This window comes from Triticum aestivum, chromosome 3D, assembly GCF_018294505.1.
Source record: "Triticum aestivum cultivar Chinese Spring chromosome 3D, IWGSC CS RefSeq v2.1, whole genome shotgun sequence".
In the NCBI taxonomy this organism is placed as follows: domain Eukaryota; kingdom Viridiplantae; phylum Streptophyta; class Magnoliopsida; order Poales; family Poaceae; genus Triticum; species Triticum aestivum.
In genome coordinates this window covers 321200287-321224424 of record NC_057802.1, presented here as the reverse complement: position 1 = coordinate 321224424, position 24138 = coordinate 321200287, and the positions used below count along the sequence as shown (strand labels likewise).

General features: G+C 45.4%; 3 protein-coding genes across 5 annotated transcripts; 1 reads left to right on the top strand and 2 right to left on the bottom strand.

The window, feature by feature from the left end:
• The first annotated feature begins 6306 nt into the window (after positions 1-6306).
• LOC123078646 (uncharacterized) lies at positions 6307-12921 on the top strand. 2 transcript variants are annotated; one of them, XM_044501228.1, is made up of 9 exons: positions 6307-6558; positions 7683-7794; positions 7898-7980; positions 8729-8854; positions 8954-9074; positions 9175-9259; positions 9677-9790; positions 9879-9918; positions 12529-12921. In XM_044501228.1, the coding sequence occupies exons 2-9, from the start codon at positions 7707-7709 to the stop codon at positions 12679-12681; spliced, it is 810 nt and encodes a 269-aa protein (XP_044357163.1). In that variant the 5' UTR covers positions 6307-6558; positions 7683-7706; the 3' UTR covers positions 12682-12921. The 2 variants fall into 2 exon arrangements, with proteins under 2 accessions (XP_044357163.1, XP_044357162.1); XM_044501227.1 differs by lacking the exon at positions 6307-6558 and adding an exon at positions 6606-6986.
• A 489-nt stretch (positions 12922-13410) lies between these two features.
• On the bottom strand, positions 13411-17060 carry LOC123078647 (5'-deoxynucleotidase HDDC2). The gene is made up of 8 exons (XM_044501229.1): positions 16635-17060; positions 15325-15449; positions 15166-15203; positions 14920-15030; positions 14751-14830; positions 14374-14410; positions 13921-13962; positions 13411-13834 (listed from the first exon to the last, which is right to left on the bottom strand). The coding sequence occupies exons 1-8, from the start codon at positions 16893-16895 to the stop codon at positions 13755-13757; spliced, it is 774 nt and encodes a 257-aa protein (XP_044357164.1). The 5' UTR covers positions 16896-17060; the 3' UTR covers positions 13411-13754.
• A 2429-nt stretch (positions 17061-19489) lies between these two features.
• On the bottom strand, positions 19490-23698 carry LOC123078645 (serine/threonine-protein kinase STY13). Of its 2 annotated transcripts, none has more exons than XM_044501226.1 (6): positions 23149-23698; positions 21775-21896; positions 20787-20983; positions 20506-20680; positions 20109-20243; positions 19490-20003 (listed from the first exon to the last, which is right to left on the bottom strand). In XM_044501226.1, the coding sequence occupies exons 1-6, from the start codon at positions 23450-23452 to the stop codon at positions 19794-19796; spliced, it is 1143 nt and encodes a 380-aa protein (XP_044357161.1). In that variant the 5' UTR covers positions 23453-23698; the 3' UTR covers positions 19490-19793. The 2 variants fall into 2 exon arrangements, with proteins under 2 accessions (XP_044357161.1, XP_044357160.1); XM_044501225.1 differs by having other exon boundaries at positions 23134-23697.
• Positions 23699-24138: the final 440 nt, after the last annotated feature.

Sequence of the window (24138 nt, the reverse complement as noted above, 5' to 3'; positions counted from 1 at the left end):
TCAAGAATTATGGCAAGCAAGTTGCCACTCCCGTGAAGAAGCCCAAAGTTAGACCCAAACCTGAAACTAAGTGCTTCTACTGCAAAGGAAATGGTCACTGGAAGCGGAACTGCCCCAAAAACTTGGCGGATAAGAAGGATGGCAAAGTGAACAAAGGTATATTTGATATACATGTTATTGATGTGTACTTTACTAGTGTTCATAGTAGCCCCTGGGTATTTCATACCGATTCACTTGCTAAGATTAGTAACTCAAAACAGGAGTTACAAAATGAACAGATACTAGTTGAGAACGAGGAGACGATGTGTGTTGGAAGTGATTCCAAGGTTGATAAGATCACCATCGCATACTCCCTCTACCTTCAGTATTAGTGTTGAACCTAAATAAATGTTATTTTGTGTTTGCGTTGAGCATGAATATGATTGGATCATGTTTATTGCAATACGGTTATTCATTTAAGTCGGAGAATAATTATTGTTCTGTTTACATGAATAAAACCTTCTATGTTCAAACACTCAATATAAATGGTTTATTGAATCTCGATCATAGTGATACATATATTCATAATATTGATGCCAAAAGATGCAAAGTTGATAATGATAGTGCAACATATTTGTGGCACTGCCGTTTAGGTCATATTGGTGTAAAGCGCATGAAGAAACTCCATGCGGATGGACTTTTGGAATCACTTGATTATGAATCATTTGATGCTTGCGAACCATGCCTCATGGGCAAGATGACTAAACTCCGTTCTCCGGAACAATGGAGCGAGCCACTGACTTATTGAAAATAATACATACCAATGTATGCGGTCCGAGCTTTCGAAAAAAATGTATGCGGTCCGATGAGTGTTGAGGCTCGCGGTAGGTATCGTTATTTTCTGACCTTCACAGATGATTTGAGCAGATATGGGTATATCTACTTAATGAAACACAAGTCTGAAACATTTGAAAAGTTCAAAGAATTTCAGAGTGAAGTAGAGAATCATCCTAACAAGAAAATAAAGTTTCTACGATCTGATCGCGGAGGCGAATATTTGAGTTACGAGTTTGGTCTTCATTTAAAACAATGTGGAATAGTTTCACAACTCACGCCACCTGGGACACCACATCGTAATGGTGTATCCGAACGTTGTAACCGTACTTTATTAGATATGGTGCGATCTATGATATCTCTTACCGATTTACCACTATCATTTTGGGGTTATGCATTAGAGACAGCTGCATTCACGTTAAATAGGGCACCGTCTAAATCCGTTGAGACGACACCGTATGAACTGTGGTTTGGCAAGAAACCTAAGCTGCCGTTTCTTAAAGTTTGGGGTTGCGATGCTTATGTGAAAAAGCTTTAGCTTCATAAGCTCGAACCCAAATCGGAGAAGTGCGTCTTCATAGGATACCCAAAAGAAACTGTTGGGTACACCTTCTATCATAGATTCTAAGGCAAAATCTTTGTTGCTAAAAATGGATCCTTTATAGAGAAGGAGTTTCTCTCGAAAGAAGTGAGTGGGAGGAAAGTAGAACTTGATGTGGTAATTGTACCTTCTCTCGAATTGGAAAGTAGCTCATCACAGAAAACCGTTCCCGTGATGCCTACACCAATTAGAGAGGAAGCTAATGATAATGATCATGAAACTTCAGATCAAGTTAATACCGAACCTCGTAGGTCAACCATAGCATGTTCCGCACCAGAGTGGTATGGTAATCCTATTCTGGAAGTCATGTTACTAGACCATGACGAACCTACGAACTATGAGGAAGCGATGATGAGCCCAGATTCCGCAAAATGGCTTAAGGCCATGAAATATGAGATGGGATCCATGTATGAGAACAAAGTATGGACTTTGGTTGACTTGCCCGATGATCGGCAAGCCATAGAGAATAAATGGATTTTCAAGAAGAAGACTGACGCTGATGGTAATGTTACTGTCTACAAAGCTCGAGCTCGACTTGTCGCGAAAGGTTTTCGACAAGTTCAAGGAGTTGACTACGATGAGACTTTCTCACCCGTAGTGATGCTTAAGTCTGTCTGAATCATGTTAGCAATTGCCGCATTTTATGATTATGAAATCTGGCAAATGGACGTCAAAACTGCATTCCTTAATGGATTTCTGAAAGAAGAGTTGTATATGATGCAACCAGAAGGTTTTTTCGATCCTAAAGGTGCTAACAAAGTGTGCAAGCTCCAGCGATCCATTTATGCACTGGTGCAAACATCTCGGAGTTGGAATATACGTTTTTATGAGGTGATCAAAGCATATGGTTTTATACAGACTTGCGGTGAAGCCTGTATTTACAAGAAAGCGAGTGGAGCACTACAACCTTTCTGATAAGTATATGTGAATGACATATTATTGGTCGAAAATGATGTAGAATTTTCTGGAAAGCATAAAGGAGTGTTTGAAAGGAGTTTTTCAAAGAAAGACCTCGGTGAAGCTGCTTACATATTGGGCATCAAGATCTATAGAGATAGATCAAGACGTTTGATAGAACTTTCAATGAGTACATACCTTGATAAGATTTTGAAGGAGTTCAAAATGGATCGGTCAAAGAAGGAGTTCTTGCCTGAGTTGTAAGGTATGAAGTTGAGTAAGACTCAAAACCCGACCACGGCAGAAGATAGAGAGAGAAAGTCATTCCCTATGCCTCAGCCATAGGTTCTATAAAGTATGCCATGTTGTGTACCAGACCTATTGTGTACTTTGCCATGAGTTTGGCAAGGGGGTACAATAGTGATCCAGGAGTAGATTACTAGACAACGGTCAAAATTTTCCTTAGAGGACTAAGGAAATATATCTCGGTTATGGAGGTGATAAAGAGTTCGTCGTAAAGAGTTACGTCGATGCAAGCTTTGACACCGATCTGGATGACTCTGAGTCTCAATCTGGATACATATTGAAAGTGGGAGCAATTAGCTAGAGTAGATCCATTCAGAGCATTGTAGACATAGAAATTTGCAAAATACATACGGATCTGGATGTGGCATACCCGTTGACTAAACTTCTCTCACAAGCAAAACATGATCACACCTTAGTACTCTTTGGGTGTTAATCACATGGTGATGTGAAATAGATTATTGACTCTAGTAAACCCTTTGGGTATTGGTCACATGGCGATGTGAACTATGGGTGTTAATCACATGACGATGTGATCTATTGGTGTTAAATCACATGGCGATGTGAACTATATTATTGACTCTAGTGCAAGTGGGAGACTGAAGGAAATATGCCCTAGAGGCAATAATAAAGTTGTTATTTATATTTCCTTATATCATGATAAATGTTTATTATTCATGCTGGAATTGTATTAACTGGAAACTTGATACATGTGTGGATACATAGACAAAACACAGTGTCCTTAGTGGGCCTCTACTAGACTAGCTCGTTGATCAAAGATGGTTAAGTTTCCTAACCATAGACATGAGTTTTCATTTGATGGACGGGATCACATCATTAGGGGAATGATGTGATGGAGAAGACCCATCCATTAGCTTAGCATAATGATCGTTAAGTTTTATTGCTATTGCTTTCTTCATGTCATATACATATTCCTTCGACTATGAGATTATGCAACTCCCTGATACCGAAGGAATACCTTATGTGCTATCAAACGTCACAACATAACTGGGTGACTATAAAGATGCTCTACAGGTATCTCCGAAGGTGTTTGTTGGGTTGGCATAGATCGAGATTAGGATTTGTCACTCCGAGTATCGGAGAGGTATCTCTGGGCCCTCTCGGTAATACACATCATGATAAACCTTGCAAGCAATGTGACTAATGAGTTAGTTGCAGGATGATGTATTACGGAACGAGTAAAGAGACTTGCCGATAACGAGATTGAACTAGGTATGAAGATACCGATGATCGAAGCTCGGGCAAGTAACATACCGGTGACAAAGGGAATAACGTATGTTGTCATTATGGTACGACCGATAAAGATCTTTGTAGAATATGTGGGAACCAATCTGTGCATCCAGGTTCCGTTGTTGGTTATTGACCGGAGAGGTGTCTTGGTCATGTCTACATAGTTCTCGAACCCGTAGGGTCCGCACGCTTAACGTTCGATGACAATTTTGTATTATATGAGTTATGTGATTTGGTGACCGAATATTGTACGTAGTCCCGGATGAGATCACGAACATGACGAGGAGTCTCGAAATGGTCGAGAGGTGAAGATTCATATATAGGACGATGATATTCGGACACCGGAAGTGTTCTGGGGGTACCGGGTACATATCGGGTCACCGGAAGGGGTTCCGGGCATCCCCCCGGCATCTACATGGGCCTAATGGGCCAATAAGGGGACAGACCGATCCCTAGGGGGCTGGTGCACCCCATGTAGGCCAAAGTAGGGGGGGAAGGAAAGAGGAGAAGAGAGAAAGGAAGGGGAGGGATTCGGCCTCCCCCTTCCTTCTCTCCTCCCTCCTCCTTCCTTCCCCCTCCGGATGAATATGGAAGGGGGCCGAATTGGCAGGCGCCCAAGTAGGATTCCTCTTACTTGGGGCGCCCCCTTGGCTGCCTCCCCTCCCCTCCAACCTATATATATGAGGGGGGCACCGCTAGAACACACAACAACATCTGTTAGCCGTGTGCGGCGCCCCCTCCACAGTTTACGCCTCCGGTCATATTCACGTAGTGCTTAGGCGAAGCCTTGCGTGGATCACTTCACCATCACCGTCACCACGCCGTCATGTTGACGGAACTCTCCCTCGACACTTTGCTGGATCAAGAGTTTGAGGGACGTCATCGAGCTGAACGTGTGCAGAACTCGGAGGTGTCGTACGTTCGGTGCTTGATCGGTCAGAACGAGAAGAAGTTCGACTACATCAACCGCATTGTCAAACGCTTCCTCTTTCGGTCTACGAGGGTACGTGGACACACTCCCCCGCCCTCTTGTTGCTATGCATCTCCTAGATAGATCTTGCGTGAGCGTAGAAATTTTTTGAAATTGCATGCTACGTTTTCCAACAAGGATTTTCTGGGATGCTTGGAAGCATCGACTGCATGCATTGGGCATGGAAAACTGTCCATTTGCTTGGCAGGGGATGTACAAAGGCGCCAAAAGAGCTTGTAGTGTGGTACTTGAGGCAGTGGCCACACATGACCTCTGGATTTGGCACTCCTTCTTTGGCATGCCAGGAACTCACAATGATATCAACGTACTGTAGTGCTCGAATGTCTTTGCCAAGCTTGTTGAAGGTCATGCTCCTCCGGTGAACTTCAAGGTCAATGGACGCCACTACAACACGGGATACTACCTAGTAGATGACATCTATCCGAGATGGTCCACATTTGTGAATACTATCTCAAACCCTGTGCGAGTAGGCAAGAACTCCTACTTTGCCAAGTGTTAGGAGGCTTGCAAGAAGGATGTGGAGCGGGCATTTGGTGGGCTCCAATCTCGATTTCCTGACCTAGTCGAAAGATCAAATGTGGAAAGTCATGACTTGTTGTGTCATCTTGCACAACATGATCATTGAGAGCGAGTAGGAAGAGCGAGTGTTCGACACTGAACCATACTACAGGCAGGGTCCTTTTGCCCAAGTTAATCACCAGCTCCGACATCATGGGCTGCCTTTCTCAATATGCGCCAGGAGATCCGAGATCCACAGATGCATCAAGAACTGCAACACGATCTGGTGGGGCACCTATGGAGGCTCAAGGGCAACGCCTAGTTCGACTGTGATGAACTATGAGTTTTTTGTGTGTTTGAGTTATGAGTTTGCTTCGTTGAACTATTTGATTTGTATTGATTTGTGTGATAAACTATGTGATAAAAAATAGTTTAAGTTGAATTTGTGAAGAAACATGCCGAATTTAGGACGAATTTGAGCCTATTTTGCACCGAAATTGAACCGAAATCGGCGGCTGGGGGCGAACTTGGGGGGTTCGGCTGGGAATCCAAGGCCCCTCACGTCGAAATTACCGCCGGTTCACCCTCAAGCGGCGATATTTCTAGTCCCTGGGGCCGAACGACCGAAGGTGCTCTAATGTTATTGGAGAAATCGAGGGTGGTGCGCAGATCTGGCGGCGCAGTGGTGCGGTTTGCTTTAGCTCCTCCTCCCCACTCGAATTTCCCCCATTTTTACTCGTGGTGTACGTCTTTTATCAGTCACAGAAAAAGAAAAGAAAAAGAAAGGAAAAGGGGCATCTTGGCAGTTGGCACCACGGAACCCTCCAATGTTGCGATCTCGCCCCTGAACTGTCCGTCGATGGTCGCGGGCCCCCCGCACTGGTCGCTTTCGTGCCGTGTGGGCTAGCGGGCGCTCGTCATAACGACATAACCAATGGCCTGCATTGCAAAAGAAAATAAAAGAAAAATCAGAGGAGAAAAAAAGAAGGGGAGGAGAAGGAGACAGCAGGCAGGCAGGGGGTCAGTCTTCTTCCTCTGTCCCTGTGCTGCTGCTGCTGCCTTTGCGTCGGAGATTGCCCAAGTCTAGATTCGAGGAGGGCTGGCTCCCTCGCCCTCCCTCCCTCTCTCTCCCCTTCCCGTGGCTCCACTGTATCGGAATTCGCGACCGGCTCCGTTCCAAGCGGCCCTGGATTATTTTACGCAGGTTAGGTTTTGCTGCTGCCTCTGCTTCTACCAGCACTAGTACTACTCATCTCCCTTGGTGTTCTGTTCTCTTCTGTTCTGTAGTGGAGCTCTGCTTCATTTGACTTCGCTAATCCCCACACCCGATTTGGCTCCCCGCATTGCGCACAGCCGCCCCGCTTGCTGCCGCCCCCGCCACATGACCCCCCAAGATTGTTTGGCCATGAGCTCAAAGTTTCAGCTCACTGGCGAGAGAGACAAGAGACGATGAACATGTGCGATGCGAGGGGGATACTGAGTGCTGTAGGACTAGGCGGTGCCTGATTTACGGTGGAATTCGTTAGGGTCTCTCAAGATTCTCGCCTCCTTGCGCTCATGTCTTCCTTTTCCGCCGGTTTTCAGCTTGTGGCCAAGCAATGCTGCGAAGATTCGCCGCCTTCTTCCCCTCAAGTAATTGACCGCATTCTTGCATCCTCGGTGATTTGTTTCAGACCTAACCTCGCTCTTCAACTTGTCTAGAACAAAACCGCGGCTGCCAAACAGTTCCCACCTTTTGGATTTCACTCCTTGAGGTTCATACAAGCTTGATTAGTTCTATTTCGATTTTCAAATGCCCACTAATCAGTTCGTGTACTTGGTCTAGCTGTTTGTGCTTCTGCTTTGTTTCTGCCTATTTGAGTGATCCCGATCTCTGCCTAATTTGACTCTATGGCCTCTGCCAGTGTGCTAGTTAGAACATTGTACATACGGCCATGAAAGTTGTAAATGGCAAGGAATAGATTAAATTGTTGCGGTACGAAAAAGGGAGCGGGGAAAAATAATTGAAGTTCTACATTAGAGCTTTTTTTAGGACTACCTACATTGTTGAATCGTTGTATCTATATAGGCCTCTTTCTTTAAGGAAGACCTTCTGTGACGTTTTTCCCATGTATCTTTTTATTTTGTTCCAACCAAGTCAAGTCACTGATATCTGCTGCAATTTCACAAAACATCTTCCTTTTACTATTCTACTGCTATTAAGGCTGTGATGTTGACTGACTTAATATATTTTTTCTGTCTCCTTTTGGGGATCTATTTCTGTTTTTATATGCATAACGTGGTTTTATAAGAGCTTAGGTTTGTTTCTTATCCTGTGTTTGGTTATAGGGTCCTGACTTTGTTGTTAGAGGAATGTCCTCAGCCAGCTCTTCTCAGTTCCCAGCATCAACAGAGCGAGAATCTACAACTGCTAATGATAATGCAATACCTCATGATCCAGGTGATAACAAGCATATTCTTGTGTTGTATCATCTCTCTACACTGAACACCTAGTAAGTTGTAGCCATTTTCATCTGTCAATCTGATCTTCGTGGATTTTGTAGGTGCTGATTCTGCTGGACCAGCACAAAGCAGACTTTCGCTTCAGTTGGATCAGCGGTCATTACATTTTTCTGTTAATGCTTGGGTAAATGGACTGATGTACTTTGTCAGCAATTACTGTATCACATGTAATTTTTCTATATGTCGACATCAATCCTTGCTGAATATCTTAGTCTTGTCTAAGTTGGTGCATCTCTTAAAAGTGTCAGATCCATCTCAATCTTGTACTCCACCGGATAACTATTTTTAGGCTTAGTTGAATGGAGTGTAAAACAACAGCTCACTTCTGTAAGTGAGATTAATCAGACTAACTACTAGTCCGAGCATATTTTGCTTTAGTCAAGCCTGCACGCTGGTGTTCATGAAAATACCTTCATCTTGACCCTTCATTTGCCTAATGGAAGTTTAGTTTCAAAAAAAAATCATAAGCGAATGGACGGTCAGGATTATCACAGAATTAGGCATATGTTAGAGCAGATTAACACAGTGTTCTAAGTTTTGTTTCGCCAAAACACAACTAGTCAAGGATAATTGGTCCTTGGTTTTTGTATGAACAAGATCTTAGTGCCCTCCCTGCGTAATTTGAACTGTATGAATGGATCTTTATACTTTTGTCTAGAATTGCATCAAACATTCAAACTATCCATTTTATACTTTATAGTATCAGTTTTCCAACTTATGATAGTACCTACGTTAGTGTGTGGAATGCGTAATCTTGTATACTTTCTTTTAGCTTGCATGTATTATGATGAGCAACGGGAGATTTTTTGTTGATGTGTGCAAAATACTCTAGATAATCACATTATCTTTATCATACACACTTTTTTCTATAGGTTCTTATTGTTGCGTTGATCGGCATCATTCCACTGGCAACACGACAACTGCAACTCAAGGGATATCGTTTGTCACTTCTTGGCACAACCTGTACCACAGGTTATGCCATATTTGCTCTTTATGGGGTCAGTAACATGAAACTGAGTGTTGTATTTACTTTTTTTATGCTTCCTCCCACTTCAGATACCTTGCACAACTTAATTAACATTTACCCTTCCTATCAGCTACCCAGAGTAGGGAACACACAGGCTGTTCAGGCCTGGTGCCACCATGTAACTTCATCAAAGGATTTTATTCCATTCATGTACTGCCTTATGTTTGTTACATCTAAACTACACTTGAAGCGTAAGCATATGAAGTATTTAATCTTTGAGATCAAATTTTTCATGTTACTACCCAAACGTCTCAGCTTTCCTGCACATGACGAGTTAACCCTTTGTGGCAGTTGTTTTGGTACCGGTAATTTGCTGGGCACTTGAACATGTGGCCAGATTTCTACGGCGCCATTTTACCAATTCCTCTCTCTACAGGTAAAATGAACCTGGCAGACTTGTAGGCACATGTTTTGCCTTCTATGCATACACAGTGCATGTTATCATTCCAGCTTTGCGCATAAAGAATCAATACCTTAGGCATGATCTCCATACTCATTAGGTTGTTATCTTGGCTTTTTTGTTATATGCTTTCATCTCTCTGAGCCTCAACCCCTGAAAGTACTCTTTGTTGCCTTTTTGTGCAATGGCTAACAGACCAAATGAGCAAGCCCCGGTCCATCAGTAGTCAAACACAAAATAGAAATGTTTATGTGTATTAAAATTGCATGGTAACAAGCCGATAAATGCAGAATAATCATTTTGTATGAACTGAATCTGCTATCAGTTTACAATATTTTGCCCGTTGAACATGCTGGCAAAATGGATTATAACTGTCGTGTTGCTAATTTGTAGGGCATACCTGGAGCCGCTTTGCACATGGGTTGAGGCAAACACAACTGCAGTCAACTTTCTGATTGCAAATGCAGAGATTTTGTTGGGCTTTCTTATGATCTTATCCCTGTTCTCGTCAGTAGGCCTGCCCTTGTTCATTGTGATTAACCCCCTTCCAGTGGCCACTTAACCATGCATTTATATTGTTCTTTTACTTTTGTAGGAAACAACGCAATGCTATGCAAACATTCATGTACTGGCAGGTTAGTTCCTGATAAACATCAATTGGCTTCGCCAAATGATCTTTCTTGTTTACTGTTAACCGGGTTGTTGGCTTTTTCACACATAAAATTGTCTAATCACACTAAAATTTTGCCATCACACTAAAATTGTCCAATCAGCTTTTGACAATAGTAAGCGCTCACTGAATTCTACAACACATTAAACATTTATCACACTTACTTTTGTAATGCGTTTGTATTGACCTGCATATCACCTATACTGGTATAATTACGGTAGGATACTTGCTTGGACCGCAGCAGGGGGGATGGTACCTTGTCGGCAGTCGGTCCTCAGGGGAAGGACTCAAGGAAGGGAATTGGGATTAGATTGGTTTATTTCTTGTTTGGTTGTTCCTCATGGCCAAGTCCTATTACGTAGGGATGTCCACAAACTCCTTTAATATAGGGGAGGGGAGGCTGATTGCGCAGAATCCTAAGAGCATCTCCAACCGGACCCCCCATTTTGTCCCTATATGTCCGATCGGACAGCCCAGACAGGAGAGAGAAGGAAAAACGCCACCCAACCGGACCCCTCAAATTGTCCTCATATGTCCGGGCTGTTTGTGAACCCTCAACCTCAGCCCATGTATTGGGAGGATACGAGGGTGTCCGGGTGTGTCCAAGCAGTCCGCCACATCGGACACGGCCCACCCTGGATGTAACGCCTCGGCCAAACCCACCGATTCCTGTCCGTTGTGTCTGGCTACCACCTAGGATCTAGACTGGCCTCACAGACCAACACTAGTCTTTCCTGCACACATTATCCTCACTTATGCGCACCAGGGATCAACTTCCTGGTCGGTCACTCATCCTCAAATTGCTCCAAGTCAAGCACGCTTAACTTTGAGGTTCCTTTCAGATGGGCTCCCGGAAAAGAAGGTGCACCTTGTTGATATAAGTAGTCTATCATTCTTATTAAGCCAGGATGTCACACTGGACCAACTTTTCTGTTTCTTTATTCTTTCTTTCCCTTTCTCTCTCCATCCCCACCAATCATATGCATGCATCCGGACAATTTGAGGGACACGGCTGCACGTGCGGACAATTGAGGGTTCAAAGCAGGCCCGCGACGCGCCTGCTTTGAACCCTCAATTGTCCGCCCGCGCAGCCGTGTCCCTCTCAATTGTCCGCCCGCGCAGCCGTGTCCCTCAAACGGGCCAAATTAGCCCATTCGGGTTGGACATGCTCTAACAATAGGAAATTACTTTACCAACTTCTTAAATAACTAGGCTCTGTCAGCTGTCTAAGCCTAGCATCTCTCTTGCCACCCATCCTTCTGGAGCATGGGGCTTGCTGAAGCCCATGTAAGGGTCCAGAATTAATATCTTCCAGTAATCTAAAGAGACCAGTCAAGAAATTTCTACAATGGCTGTGCCAAGCCGCCAACTTGACTAAACACTGCCGCTTCCTTTTAGAAAAGGACCTAGGCAATGGATGTTGCTTCTGTTAATCTGTTAAAAACTCAGTTTGATTGGTTGTATAGTCAGGACTGTTGTATGCCCGACAATAGCAGTATAGCACGTAACTGCTTTTGGTTAGTGAATTTTAAACCTGGGAAGTGGTAACCCCAGCATCTTAGGCTGCGAGACTCTTAGAGCATCCTAGCAGACCCCGTATAAGTGGTCAAACCCGTAAAAAAACCGTTTTTTACAGTTTCAGTCGAAAAAACGGACCCGAGCAGACCCCTTAAAATCGTCCGACCCTTAAAACTTTTTACAGGCCCCGTGAACACATGCCCGAGACCTGTGTATCTTCAGTTTCGGTAGCAATTTTGCCAGGGCCCCGAATACCAGTCAACGCTGGCAGTTGGGAAATTTCAGCTCCCGCCAACGCCTTGAAGCTCGCCGCCTGCAGTGACCGCACCGCCGCCGCCCGTTCGTCCGGCCGCCCGCCGCCCGCCCGTGGCCGCCGGCCTCCATGCCCAACCGTCGCATGAAGCTAGATAGCTAGCTCCCCGTCCGCTCGATTGCTAGCTAGCTAGCTCTCCGTCCGCTCGATTCAGAGCGTCCGCTCGATTCAGAGCATGCGAGTCGGCCGTGAACGCCTCGGCGGCGGCGGCTGCTGCTGCTGCAGTCGGCACTGCTGTTGGCCCCGGCCCGGTCGCGCTCAGTGGCGAGCACGAGGAGGCAGTCGCAGAGGCAGGACGCGCACACACCGAGGGGATGGAGGTCGAGATGGAAATGGCGTGAGGAAGAAGATGGTATATGTAGAGAATATTCTTTTTCACGGGTTGATTATACGGGTTCTGTTCGGTTGCGGCTAAAATCGGCCCTTATAATGTGTTTTTCTCGACCTGTAAAACACTTATACGGGTCGCAGTTTTAAGGGGTCTGCTAGAGATGCTCTTACATGTTAATAGAGCCGGACAGTGTCTTTTGTGGTACCATGAGCTACATTTCAGAACATTTCATAAAGGCACCATTAGTATTCATCTGCTTAGCCCAAGTAACATTTTGTTTTCTTTAAGGACAAAAGAGGAATTTGCATGATATTTCACCTGTAATTCAGATTATAGACGAACTTATTACTATATTAACAGAATACATTGTCTTGGTGAATTCATATCTCACTCTGGTTATCCGGAAATTGCAGTTGTTGAAGCTAATGTATCATTCTCCTTTCACTGCTGGCTACCACAGAGCTATCTGGCTAAAGATTGGCCGGACAGCTAACCCCTACATCAGCAGTTACACCCCTTTTCTTCATGACCCGATAAACGCCGGCATGAGATGGTGGTTCAGGTAGGATGGATATGGTGCCGGTAGTCATGTAAAGGGATATAAATGTTTTTGGTGACGATTTCACAGTTAACCCAAGAGATATCTTTTTCTTAGCAAAGGTGCAGCTTGTGAGTGAGTTGTTATTAGTCCTTTTTTGGCAATATCGAGCTGATGATAGCTAGTGATGAGTAGTAACTCTTGTAACTTACCCCGTGATTGTATAACTTAGTCAAGATCTTAGAGACTATAATCTGTTTGGCATGAAGTGAGATGTGTAATTCATCTCTTGTGGAACCAATAGTATTCAATTACACTATGCACGGGAACCAATTTGTGGTTGGATGATTAGGAGGGCAGTGGTTTCCAACCACTCCTAGCAGAGTTCAAATCCTAAACTTGCATTGGTGCTTGCTTTTTTCTAGATTTATTCCAGCCCTTCCAATGATGTGCGTTCAGTGGGAGGAGACGTTTCCGTCGACTATGAAGGCGTTTTTAGGCAAAATCATTCATTTTTGAGTTGGAATTTCTTTATTTGCTGTAAATTAGACAACCAAAGTGACTGCTGATGATTCACTTTCATGAGCTTTGGTTCACCGCTAATTGCCCACTTCTGCAAATCATGATGACTCCTTTCATGAGCTTGTATTGGTTAGTCTGGGCTCCGGATATGTGCCCTCACCTGTCTTAACTTTCATCAGACGCAAAGTTTAAGAGTGAAATGACGAATTGGCACAGAGCAATAAGAGAGACCAACTTCGACCGAAGGAAGGTGGCAGTCGAGAACGGCCCCAGCCTTTTTATTTCCTGACTCAACAAAAACAACGTGTTCCCTGGATCTAAGTTCCTAACCAACGGCATACATAAAAACTGCTTAGTACACTACATACTACTAGTCTCAGTGCATATTCAGCCCACTGAGCTCTTAACCAAATTTAGATCCCCGAGTTTTGTCAACTTGCATGGCAACACCTGATAGCTGAGGCAAATTGGTTATGTTTGCCTCGAAGTGGGCTTGAATCTGGAGTCTGAGATCCGCCACACCACCCCATCATGAAAATTTCATAGAGGCTATATCCAGCACCAAACATCAAGTTACCCCTAGTTCTGTCCACATCCATTGCTTCTCCTTGAATTCACTTCAGCAGCCCAGCTCTTGCCAATCTCTGTCTGGAACTTGCCTGCAATAACATGTTTGGAAAGTATATTTAGCAAAAGGAAGCAATTTCAACTTTTTATGGTCTATACGGTTGATCAATCACATTACCAGCAGTAGAGAGAAAGAACTCATCTAGCACTTTTCCATGCTCTGCAATTTTCAAGATGTGCAGAGTCAGCATAAATGCAGAAGAGGAAGATGGCAACATATGCACGCAGGATTGATACACTGCACACTGCTGGAAGCAAAAACAAGTTTGGCCGTATGAATCAAGTAGTTTCCTGTTATTGTCAACAAGGTAGCAACAGATTCCAACTATGTTCTTGCCGAAGCCAGGTATACATGAGTTTCGCTAGACATTACTATTATCAATATCAAAGGATCACAAAGATGCAATAAGAACATGATGATTTAGACGCATATTATTGATAAGGGCAGGTTATTTCAGAATAAGGAACCAATGCACACCGTGCCAGAGTTCGTATATGGGGAAATTATTTAAAATTAGCAAGTGACTCATTCTTTGAATGTAGACAAATCAACTATGGCAGAAGTTAATACCCTTCTCATACTCTAACGCTTGAAGAATCATTTCCACCTGAAACAAAAAAAGTAGCAACAGGTGAAATCAGCTGGACCAAACAGAACATAAAAACAAAACAGAATGTGCATCAGAGTAAACCATAACGATACACATGAACATGTTTGCATGAGATAAAACTTTTGGAGTATTATTATTAATCCGTTAACAAACTTAAATGCTTTCAAGTGCCAGAACTTCGCATGTCTGGAAGGAAACCCAAACTAAAGAAACTTGCATGGCAACAACAAATGATAACCCTGATATATATGATACAAATTAGATGACACGTGTAAAGGAAAGCAGAACCAATATTTATGAACAAAGTATGAAGTTAAGAAAATAATGGCAGGCTTACTTTATCAAAATCCTTTACGAGATTGGCTTCAACAGAGGAGTTGTTTTCGTATTCTTCCCACAGCCCCTTAATTTCCTCAGCTAGAAAACAGTAAATTCAATTATGTTAACATAATGTTATCGAACATTCATTTAAGAACTGAAAATTCTCGTCACAAATGGAGACATACCTGTTGATCCACCACCAAGAACTTCACACATTTCATTTAGAGCTTCTTGTTCACGCCTGCTTTTTTCTGCTTTAGGTATGCCGTCAGATGGAGTGATGTCGCCAACAATAGCTGTTAATAAAATAAGGTATAAGGTATGAATAGTTGAAAAGCACTTGGTTGAAAACTGAAAGATGCTAACAAAAGAGCAGGTGAAGGACAGCACACAGAATCAACAAGTAAATATAGATATGTTTATTGACCTACCTTCAGCAATGTCGTGAACGATAGCTATTTTGATACACCTGTTACAGCAAAATAAATGTTCCTTCAGCAGCAGGTAGAGTAGTAATGAGTAATGAAAATGGCACCTAAAAATGCCACTTTAATATCAATAGTAAAAAGGGGAAACATAGAAAACTTAACCTTTCTCGATTTACAGCAGGTAGGTCATCAGCGATCAAAGCCATCAGGGCCATACGATACATGTGATCAGCAATAGACTCCGAACCCTTGATGCTGTGATTTATCCAGCCTTTCCTTTTAGTGGTCTGTGGTAAGAGCGGAACAAGGAACAACCAAATAAACCTCAGAATAGTGCAATATGATGGATACCATCTCCAGCAGATCCCTAAACACCCCCCCCCCCCCCCCTTCTAAAAATTCACGTTGGGGCTCCTTCTGTTCAGGCAAAGCCTTTTTTGTGCACCTCCTCCAACAGACTAGTACCTAATAAAACACACCCCTCGTTTGTGTATACACACTAACATGTCAGTGGGCCAATTATTATTTTTCCTACCCACTCCATCAGCGGTGCCCTGCCCCACCTTCCGGTTGTCCATCGCCTTGCACTGCCCTACCTTCGGGATGCTCTGGAGCTCGTGCAACAGCGCTGCAGCTCGAACCAGCTGTGTTGCCACTTGCAGCAACCGAGCTCGGCCCACGCGGAGGGGAGGCAACATGGGGACGGGGAGCCATGGCAGCACACAAAGTAGCTCCAGCAGCGGGCACGGGACGGCAGCGCACACAGTACAGATAGGTGGTGGCTGTGCAGAGGGGACAGAAGGCGGCGCGCGCTGGAGAAACAGGTGGCAGGGGTGAGGAGGGGATGGTGCAGCGGTGGACGGAGCTCCGGTGGTGGCAGACAGTTGGGGAAGGCAGCGCGCAGCGAGAGGCAGCAATGGCCCTCAGCCCCTAGGGGCTGAAAATTCAGCCCACCAAGAATAAACACAGAAGGATAGAGGTGGGAGGGGGCATCCCTACATGTAGGAGGTTGGGCCTGGTTTTTAGTTGGCCGCCTAATTTTTTTAGGCATTGGCAGCCATATAGGGGATCTGTTGGAGGAAGAAATAATCGATTATTGAGAGCTTTTATGTAGTGGATAGGTGATCTGCTGGAGAATCTCGCATCATAAGCATGGGGGCATGAAGGCATGAACTGAAGACGGAGTCCATGTTCATGCACTACACATCATATACTTAGACATGTGAGCTGAGCAGCCATAGTGAGACGTCATGAATCACCAATTCACCATACGAATTGATCGTTTCAAAACTTGCATATACGAAGCCCTGTTCGGATCGAGTATAGTTTTTGTGAGCTCCCCGGTATTTAGCTCAAGTTAGCAAAGCTATATCAAAATTATTTACTCCTTTGCCAGGACCTAGGAGTATCACTAGTCTGATGGTACACCACGTAAGGCCAGCAAAGGAAGGAGCAAGCATGGCGTGATTTACCTTGAGGCTATGGCAGAGAGTGAGGAAATCGATGGCCGAGGCGGCGGACGACGCTGCGGAGGACGCCGGCGAGGGCGGAGCGACTGCCGCGGCGTCCACCGGCGCCGGCGGCCGCCTGGGCACGGGCGATCCGCCTGGTCCAGGGCTCCCGGAGACGGCGCGGGCACCACAAGCGAGGCGCCTCGGAGGGAGGATACGCGGCGGCGAGCGGCGGAGGAGGCCGCGCGCGGGAGGGGCGGGTAGCCGCGAGCTTACGGCCATAGGAGGGAGCGCGGTCGCTGGGTTGGAGGGGATCAGTGGAAAAGGCGGAGGAATCGGCGGGCGGCGGCGGCTTTGCTTTCCGTCTCCTCTTGTGCCGTCCTTTGCTCGCCCCTCCTGCTTCTGTGGAACAGGGCAGACGGCAGACGTCGAGTCGAATCGGACGCCCACGCTCTCGAACCAACCTTGCCCCTCGTCATCATCCAGCCGTCCGTGTTGTCACTCATACCTACCCCTGGCTCGGTTGCATGCATCGCAAAACATCCACAACAGCTGTGCAGAATTGGAAAAGGCAAGTTGCGTTTTTTTTCATTCTTTTGATTTTGATTTCAAAAACATTTGGTAACCTGCATTAGGTTCAAGCCGGCGCCGCGCGATGCAGTTGTGATTCGTTTGATTGTCTCGAATCGGTCGTTTCTCCATGTCAGGCTTGAGCGATGCAACTCAAGACACGTAGGCGTCGGAGGTTGCACGCGAGGAGCTATGCTCGAGACGTCACGTTACTCCTCAAAATTCCGCCATAACTCCTCTCATCCTTTTCTCATCGCTCACTCTCCTCTCTCTCCACTCTCACATCAATGGCGGCGAGCACAAGATCTGGAGGGCGAGCATCGGAGCAAAGATCTAGATGGTAAGCCCCGGCCTCATCACTTTACCTGCAGACATTCGTCAATGGCGGTAAGCGCTCTGCTCCCGATGAAATCGATTTATCATGTCCGCATTTGATTTAAGCATCGCACACTAGGCATCCAATCTACCTCTTGGGTTTGATCTGGCTCTAGAGTTAGGCATACTCAATTTGGGATTTGAGCAGTTTGAACGGGATTGCGTAAGATTTTTACCGGGGGAGGGGGGGGGGGGGGGGTTGGTAAATCGAGCTTACATCCATTGACATCCATCCCAACAAGCACTACATCCTAGCCACAACGAGCCTCAAGGAGCTGGGAGCGGCGGTGGCCTTGAGGTTGAGGCCTGTAATCGTCGACCTCCAAGGACAGGGTATGGCCGTATGGCTGAGGCGCCGTGATAACCATCTCCACCGTTTTCGCATTGTCAGCTTCCCGAGGCTCGACCAGTTCGTCACTGGCAGCATCCACCATCTCCTCCTCCTCCTCGTCCTCCAGAACGATGGTGGTCAACGCCACCATGACGTCCAATTGGTCATGAGGAGCCCTGGCAAGCCTGTACTTGGCCTATCTGGCTCTCTGACTTGGATCGGTCAACTCGACCTCATCCATCGCCTACCGTAGTATGCCCACTGATATAGCGCCTTTGGTTGGGTTAGGATACAACCTCTTTAACTTCATTTTCATCTTCTTCAACAACATAATTTATGCATCTCGTCAATGCTCTTGAATTGAGAACACGCCTCCATGGTCTTCGCGAACTTGGTGTAGTCACCGAGCGAGCACCCAAGGAGGAATGCCCTCCATCCAATGCTGTTAGAGAAGGGGTTGGGGATGGGGGTTCATGGTGATGGATGGAGAGAGAGAGAGAGAGAGAGAGAGAGAGAGAGTCGTGGAAGAGGAGACGGTAGAAGACAAACACACAGACAGAGAGAGAGGGGGGGGGGATAGTTGGAAGAGGTAGTGGAGTGTGGCGGTGAATAAATAGGGGCTTCGAGGTAGGTGGGTGGGATGAATGAATGCTGATAATTTTGTTCAAAAAATTCCGCGTACCTTCAATGATTTTGCTCGTATGCATTTTGTCCCTCCATTGACCTTCATTCATCATGTTCATAATGCAGATCGACCAGGCTGTTCTAGGGAACTCTAAGGGCAAGGAGGTGGTTGTGGCTGACAAGAAGAGCAAGGCTGTGGTGGAGCTCAGCAGCGCCCCTAAGCGGCCGAGAAACTACGACCATTTCCATGAGGACGCCGGCCCAACCCACTTTTGCAAGATCATCCTTGCACCCAGATTGGAGTGCCTGCCCATGTAACTTGAGTTCACCAATCACTTCATCCACGTCCTAGAGGAATTCAAACTGATGACGAACACCGGTTACGCCTGGAGGGTGACGGTCTGGATGATCAACAACAAGCACATGTTTGACAAGGGTTGGGCCCCCTTCACCACTGTTCACCGGATCAAGATCAGGTACCTCGTCACCATCAAGCTGGCGACTCCCAATACCCTGAAGATGATCGTCTTCAACAACGACGATGTCGAGGTGGTGACCAAGTGCAAGAAGCACAAGGAGGCCTTTGCCATGGATGCCTAAAATGTTATCTTTGCACCTAAGACTTTTGCATAGGATGTTTCAGGCTTTGCCGCGACTGTTTTATCGTTTAACTATGCGTTTAAGACTCCGGCTTATGAGTTCATGCTGCCTATTTTATCTATATAACCAAACATGTATTGCATGTAACCAAACATCACACACTTTGCATCTGCCTAGACAAGCCCGCAACCAAACACCACCGTGCGTGTGTTTCTTCGCAGCCAGGCTGGGAAGGATGCAGACAAACACATATGTTAGGGGGCAAAAATCGGTTCAGGTTACCAAACACGCCCAATACAACACAGACGTTTACATGAACACTTAGAAGGAGCCGAGAGCTCATCTGAGGTATGCTCGGTTGGTAAAACAAGTTGCATTCCAAACGGGGAATATGTTCTTTATTCACATTCTGCAATTAAACATATATAAACTGCAATAGTACAGAGTGTCCGCTTCAGACCATGAGACCGTAAGACCACCTGTGACCTGCCCCCCTGTCAGACTCATACTAAACTCCGAGCTTGATCCTAGGGCATGCCAGGCATTAGGGTTCGCACAAGGCATACATACAATGATGAGATGAAGCGGGCATTTACTACATTAGCCATAACCGACGTGATTAGTTAAGGAGAATTACACTAAGATTCTAGATCACCAGGTGACGCCGTCAGACCAGACCGTCAGGGGCCTCGGTACTGACGGAAGCAGGCGAAGCACCCCTGCGACTGGTCTATCGGGATCATGCCGCCGCCCTTGGACGTGTCGATGGCCTCTATCATGGCCACCACCTCGGCCATCTCAGGCCGCTTGTCGGGGTTCGCGTCCCAGCACCGTTTCATCACGTTCGCCAAAGCGCTCGGACAGCACCGCGGTATCTCCGGCCTCAGGTTCTGCACACCAACGATGCTTTTTGTATTATGTTATGTTTTCAGTGGTTCAGAAGGCGTCAGAAACAAGAGCCTGGCAACGCCACAAGGGAAGGAAACATTTTTGACCTGGCGGACAACGGCAGAAGTTACTTCTGAGAAGCTGAGGTCAGGATATGGCATGTCGCAGCAGTATATCTCCCATAAGCAGATCCCAAAGCTATAAACATCGCATTTCCTGTTGTAAGGATGACCATTCAGGACCTGCACATAGATAGATGCCGGCATTTATAAGCCAACATGATGCCACTAGCACGCTCCCTCCGTCCCCGTATTAGCAGTCGCTCAAACAGATGTATCATTGAAATACATTTAGATACATCCATTTCAGCGAAAACTAATATCGGAGGAGGTAGTACTACCCATTGCTCCAAAAGCGAAACAAGGAAATGCAACACGGCCCAACTTAAAAATATTTTGATACTTTGGTCTAATAAATACGGTAATATCTCCAGATGGTTAGTACCTCAGGTGCCATGTAACCAAGTGTGCCTGTTTCACCCGTCATGTCGCTAGGGTTTGAAGCCTCGACTCGAGCAACCCCAAAATCAGCAATTTTCACGGTTCTTGTTTTGTCGAGAAGCATATTTTCAGTCTTCACATCACGATGCACTATCTTCTCCGAGTGAAGATAGCTTAATCTATTCAAACATAAAGGTAGCAATGAGATCTTCCCAAACTGAAGGGACATAATGGAAGAACTTCGCAGAAAACGACCAAGAAGAACAAAACCAAACAATTACTTACCCCCTGGCAAGGTCAAGGGCTAGTTGGACCACAACTTTAAAGGCTAGCTTCCTTCTCCTATTTTTTATCAGGAAATTTTTCAGTGCACCACCAGCAAGGTACTCAACAACAACGCAGCAAATATTACTCGGCATGCCAAGATGCCCATGTTCTGTCTGTACATTTAGATCTCTTGCACCCATTATAGCCCCAATAAACTGTCAGTTCAAGTTCAACATATTGTTAGGACAGCCAGTTGACAAGTATAATAAATCTACACTCGCAAAGTGAATATATAAAAGTCTCTATAACACCTCTTTATAATCCACAATGAGATGGATATATTGCAAATTTGGAGCCTCCTATAGTTTTTTTTAATATAGAATGCTTACCATATTTCCATGGTATCATATGCTACACCAAATAGGAGCACATCAAACCCTAAACCAAAATTTTCACTACTGTTGAGAAAGTCAATTAATATTCGGATTATACAAAGGTTCTAATGTTCTGTGTAGGGTCAAGAAGAGAAAAATTATGGAACTTCTTTTACGGGAATAATGATGTCATGAAGAGAAAAGCATGTAAACTTTGATAATGATGTCATGCCTTGAATAAATTATGGAACTTCTTTTACGGGAATTATATGACAACTAAGAGCACAAAATAGCTAGCAATAGTCAACTACTTATCATTATGATGACGCATATCTAGCTAGCCATGGGAACATAAGCCCATCACCAAAAAAAGGGAACATAAGCGACGCCAAAGGGATAACTGGCCACATAATTCAGCATATTGCTGTAGTATGTGGATCGTGCATGTTAAAACAAGGTTGCCCATGTGGTTATGCTGGATCATATTGAAGAACACTTTCAGCATGTGACCTTGCAGTCATTGTTTTATGAAACAAACATGGATGCAAATTGATTTGATGTGAACTTTATCAGCAAAATTTACCTATGAAATTTGAAAGGGCGGGAAGAGGACTTCTTCAGCCAAAGCCTACCTTCGTAACATTTGGATGATCAAGCTTATGCCACACAGCGACCTCTTGTGCAAATGCTGATCTTAGTGCGGTAATTTCTTGTTCTGATCTATGACCATCCTCCCCCCAGTCAAGCAACTTCACTGGAACACAGAGTTAAATAGTTATTTTCAAAATGAAAGTTGCAGTAGTAAGTTTAGTTTTGCACATATTGAGACATGGCAGGCAATGTGTACTGCTATACTAGCGAAATTCAAATCTCAAATAGTAGATTAGCAGTTGCTAAGGACCAAAGGTGACGCATTATTCATGAACAAAATGCGGTCAGTGCATTGAGAAGAGTATTGGCTGTCATGCTGAACAGCAACTCTTTACAGAAAATTTTAAAAAAATCTTTAAAGAGTATATCAATACCAGCTACAGCTTCATGTGTGGTGTGGAAAACCAAATCAAAGAGATTCCACTTTAAGTGCTTAACATGCAAATGAAAGACAATGGCAGATTCAAATGTCTGAGCCAGCCATGGAATGTGATAACTGACAAATTATTCACTAGTTTCAGCAAAAATAAACTTAAAATGCAGTAGAAAAAGGGCAAAACGAGCAAGTCAATAACTTCAATGAGTTAGTAAATGCATTTTATGAAGCTAAATGAGGATTTTATTGTTTTTGCAACAGACTGAACTGAATGTCCTGGTGGCACAATGCAGTAGGTGATAAAGTTGTGGACAGGCAAGCATTTTGCATTTGCTTCGTCCCGTGTCATGTGATTATGCCTGGTGAGAGAGTGCAAAACCAGACGTTCTGGCTCAGATGCTTCTCAATTCCTGGTCCCTGGAAAGTACCAGGTCCGTTGCAAGTTGCAACCTTTTTGCCTAAAGGACCAGCTGTTCTGATTTGTTATCTCCAACTTCCAGGGGCTCATCATAAGGCTAACACATGAATCATGCCTACTAAAACTTTAAGTTGGTTGGTTCGAATCACATGAGGAAGGTTACACAGAAAAGGCGGACTTAGCAACCCCAAGTCACGGAACACACCGTGGAATCCAGGAAAGCAGAGGCATCAACTTTAGCAATTTGCTGACAAGGAAACGCACTGGTGACATGACCGGCGAAAATAACTCGGAAAAGTAAATGGCATTGCCGTCGATCGATCAACTCATTCTGCATTCTGCATCCTAGGCCAAAAAAATCGAGTACGGAGAAGAAAATAAAGAAGCAATGTTTACCAGGAACTTGCAAAACGAATGATGGATCAGAAACAACAAGTATCTAACGCGGCCAACACTAAGTGGCACTGTAATTTCATCGAGCAGCTTACGGGCACTGAAATTGGCAAGTAGTGTACGCGCAAATGTGAAGTTGAGATGGTACGATACCGGCAACGTCCTGACCGTCATAGACGCCGCGGTGGACGGTGCCGAAGGTGCCGCGGGCAATGACGCCTTTGATGACGAGCTTGGCGGGGTCAACCTCCCAGTCCTCGCGGCGCCGGCGCTGCTGCGGCGCTGGCTGCGGCTCCCCCAGCCTCGCGGACCCGCCTCGGCGGCTCCCTGGCTGCGCCGGGGCTGGCGCGTCCCGCTCCTGGCGGCTGAGGTGGCGCTCCAGTTGCTCGTCGAGGCTCTTGAGGTCGATCTGGTCCGCCCGCACGAACCCCGCGTCCCCGCTCCCGCCGCCGCCTGCGCCTGGAAGCCTCATGCTTGGAGCACGCCCGAGGAGTCGGGCACGCGGCGAGGTTGCGGCGATCGTATGGGTGGGCGTGGAAGGCGTCTGGTGGTACGGATGCCGCGGCGAGGAGCAGTCTGTGGACTATGGTGGCTGTGCTATAGACTAGGTGATGGCGAGGCAGAGGTGGCTCGTATTCCTGCGCGAGGCTCCATGTGAGCGCATGGAAGTAGGCAGGCACGGGGGAAGTGACCAGCAGCGAGTGAGGAGGAGAGGACTCGTGTCGTGGAACCCACCTGAAGTCCTTGGGGCATGTACTCCCTCGGTAAGAAAATATAAGAGCATTTATTATTAAAGTAGTGATCTAAACATTCTTATATTTCTTTACAGAGGAGTATTTTTTTAGTGAAAGCCTTCATGAAAAAACTTTCTTCAAAGATACTAGTTTCCCCTCTTCCTCCTTGGCCGATTGCGCGGGTGGCTCCGGAGGTAAAACCCTAGCCCCGAGCGCCTTCTCTCTATGAATCCCTGTCCGGCGCAAAACATGATGCAAAATGGACGAATCAAAGTGAGATGAGAATGTATTTGAGACTTGACTAGCAATGTGCCTGTGCGTTGCAACGGATCCAAAGTAGAATAGTACTTGTTCACAAACTTGAAAGAAAACACTCTTGTTTTGATATACATATATACCACTAAAAATATATTACTTTTCACTC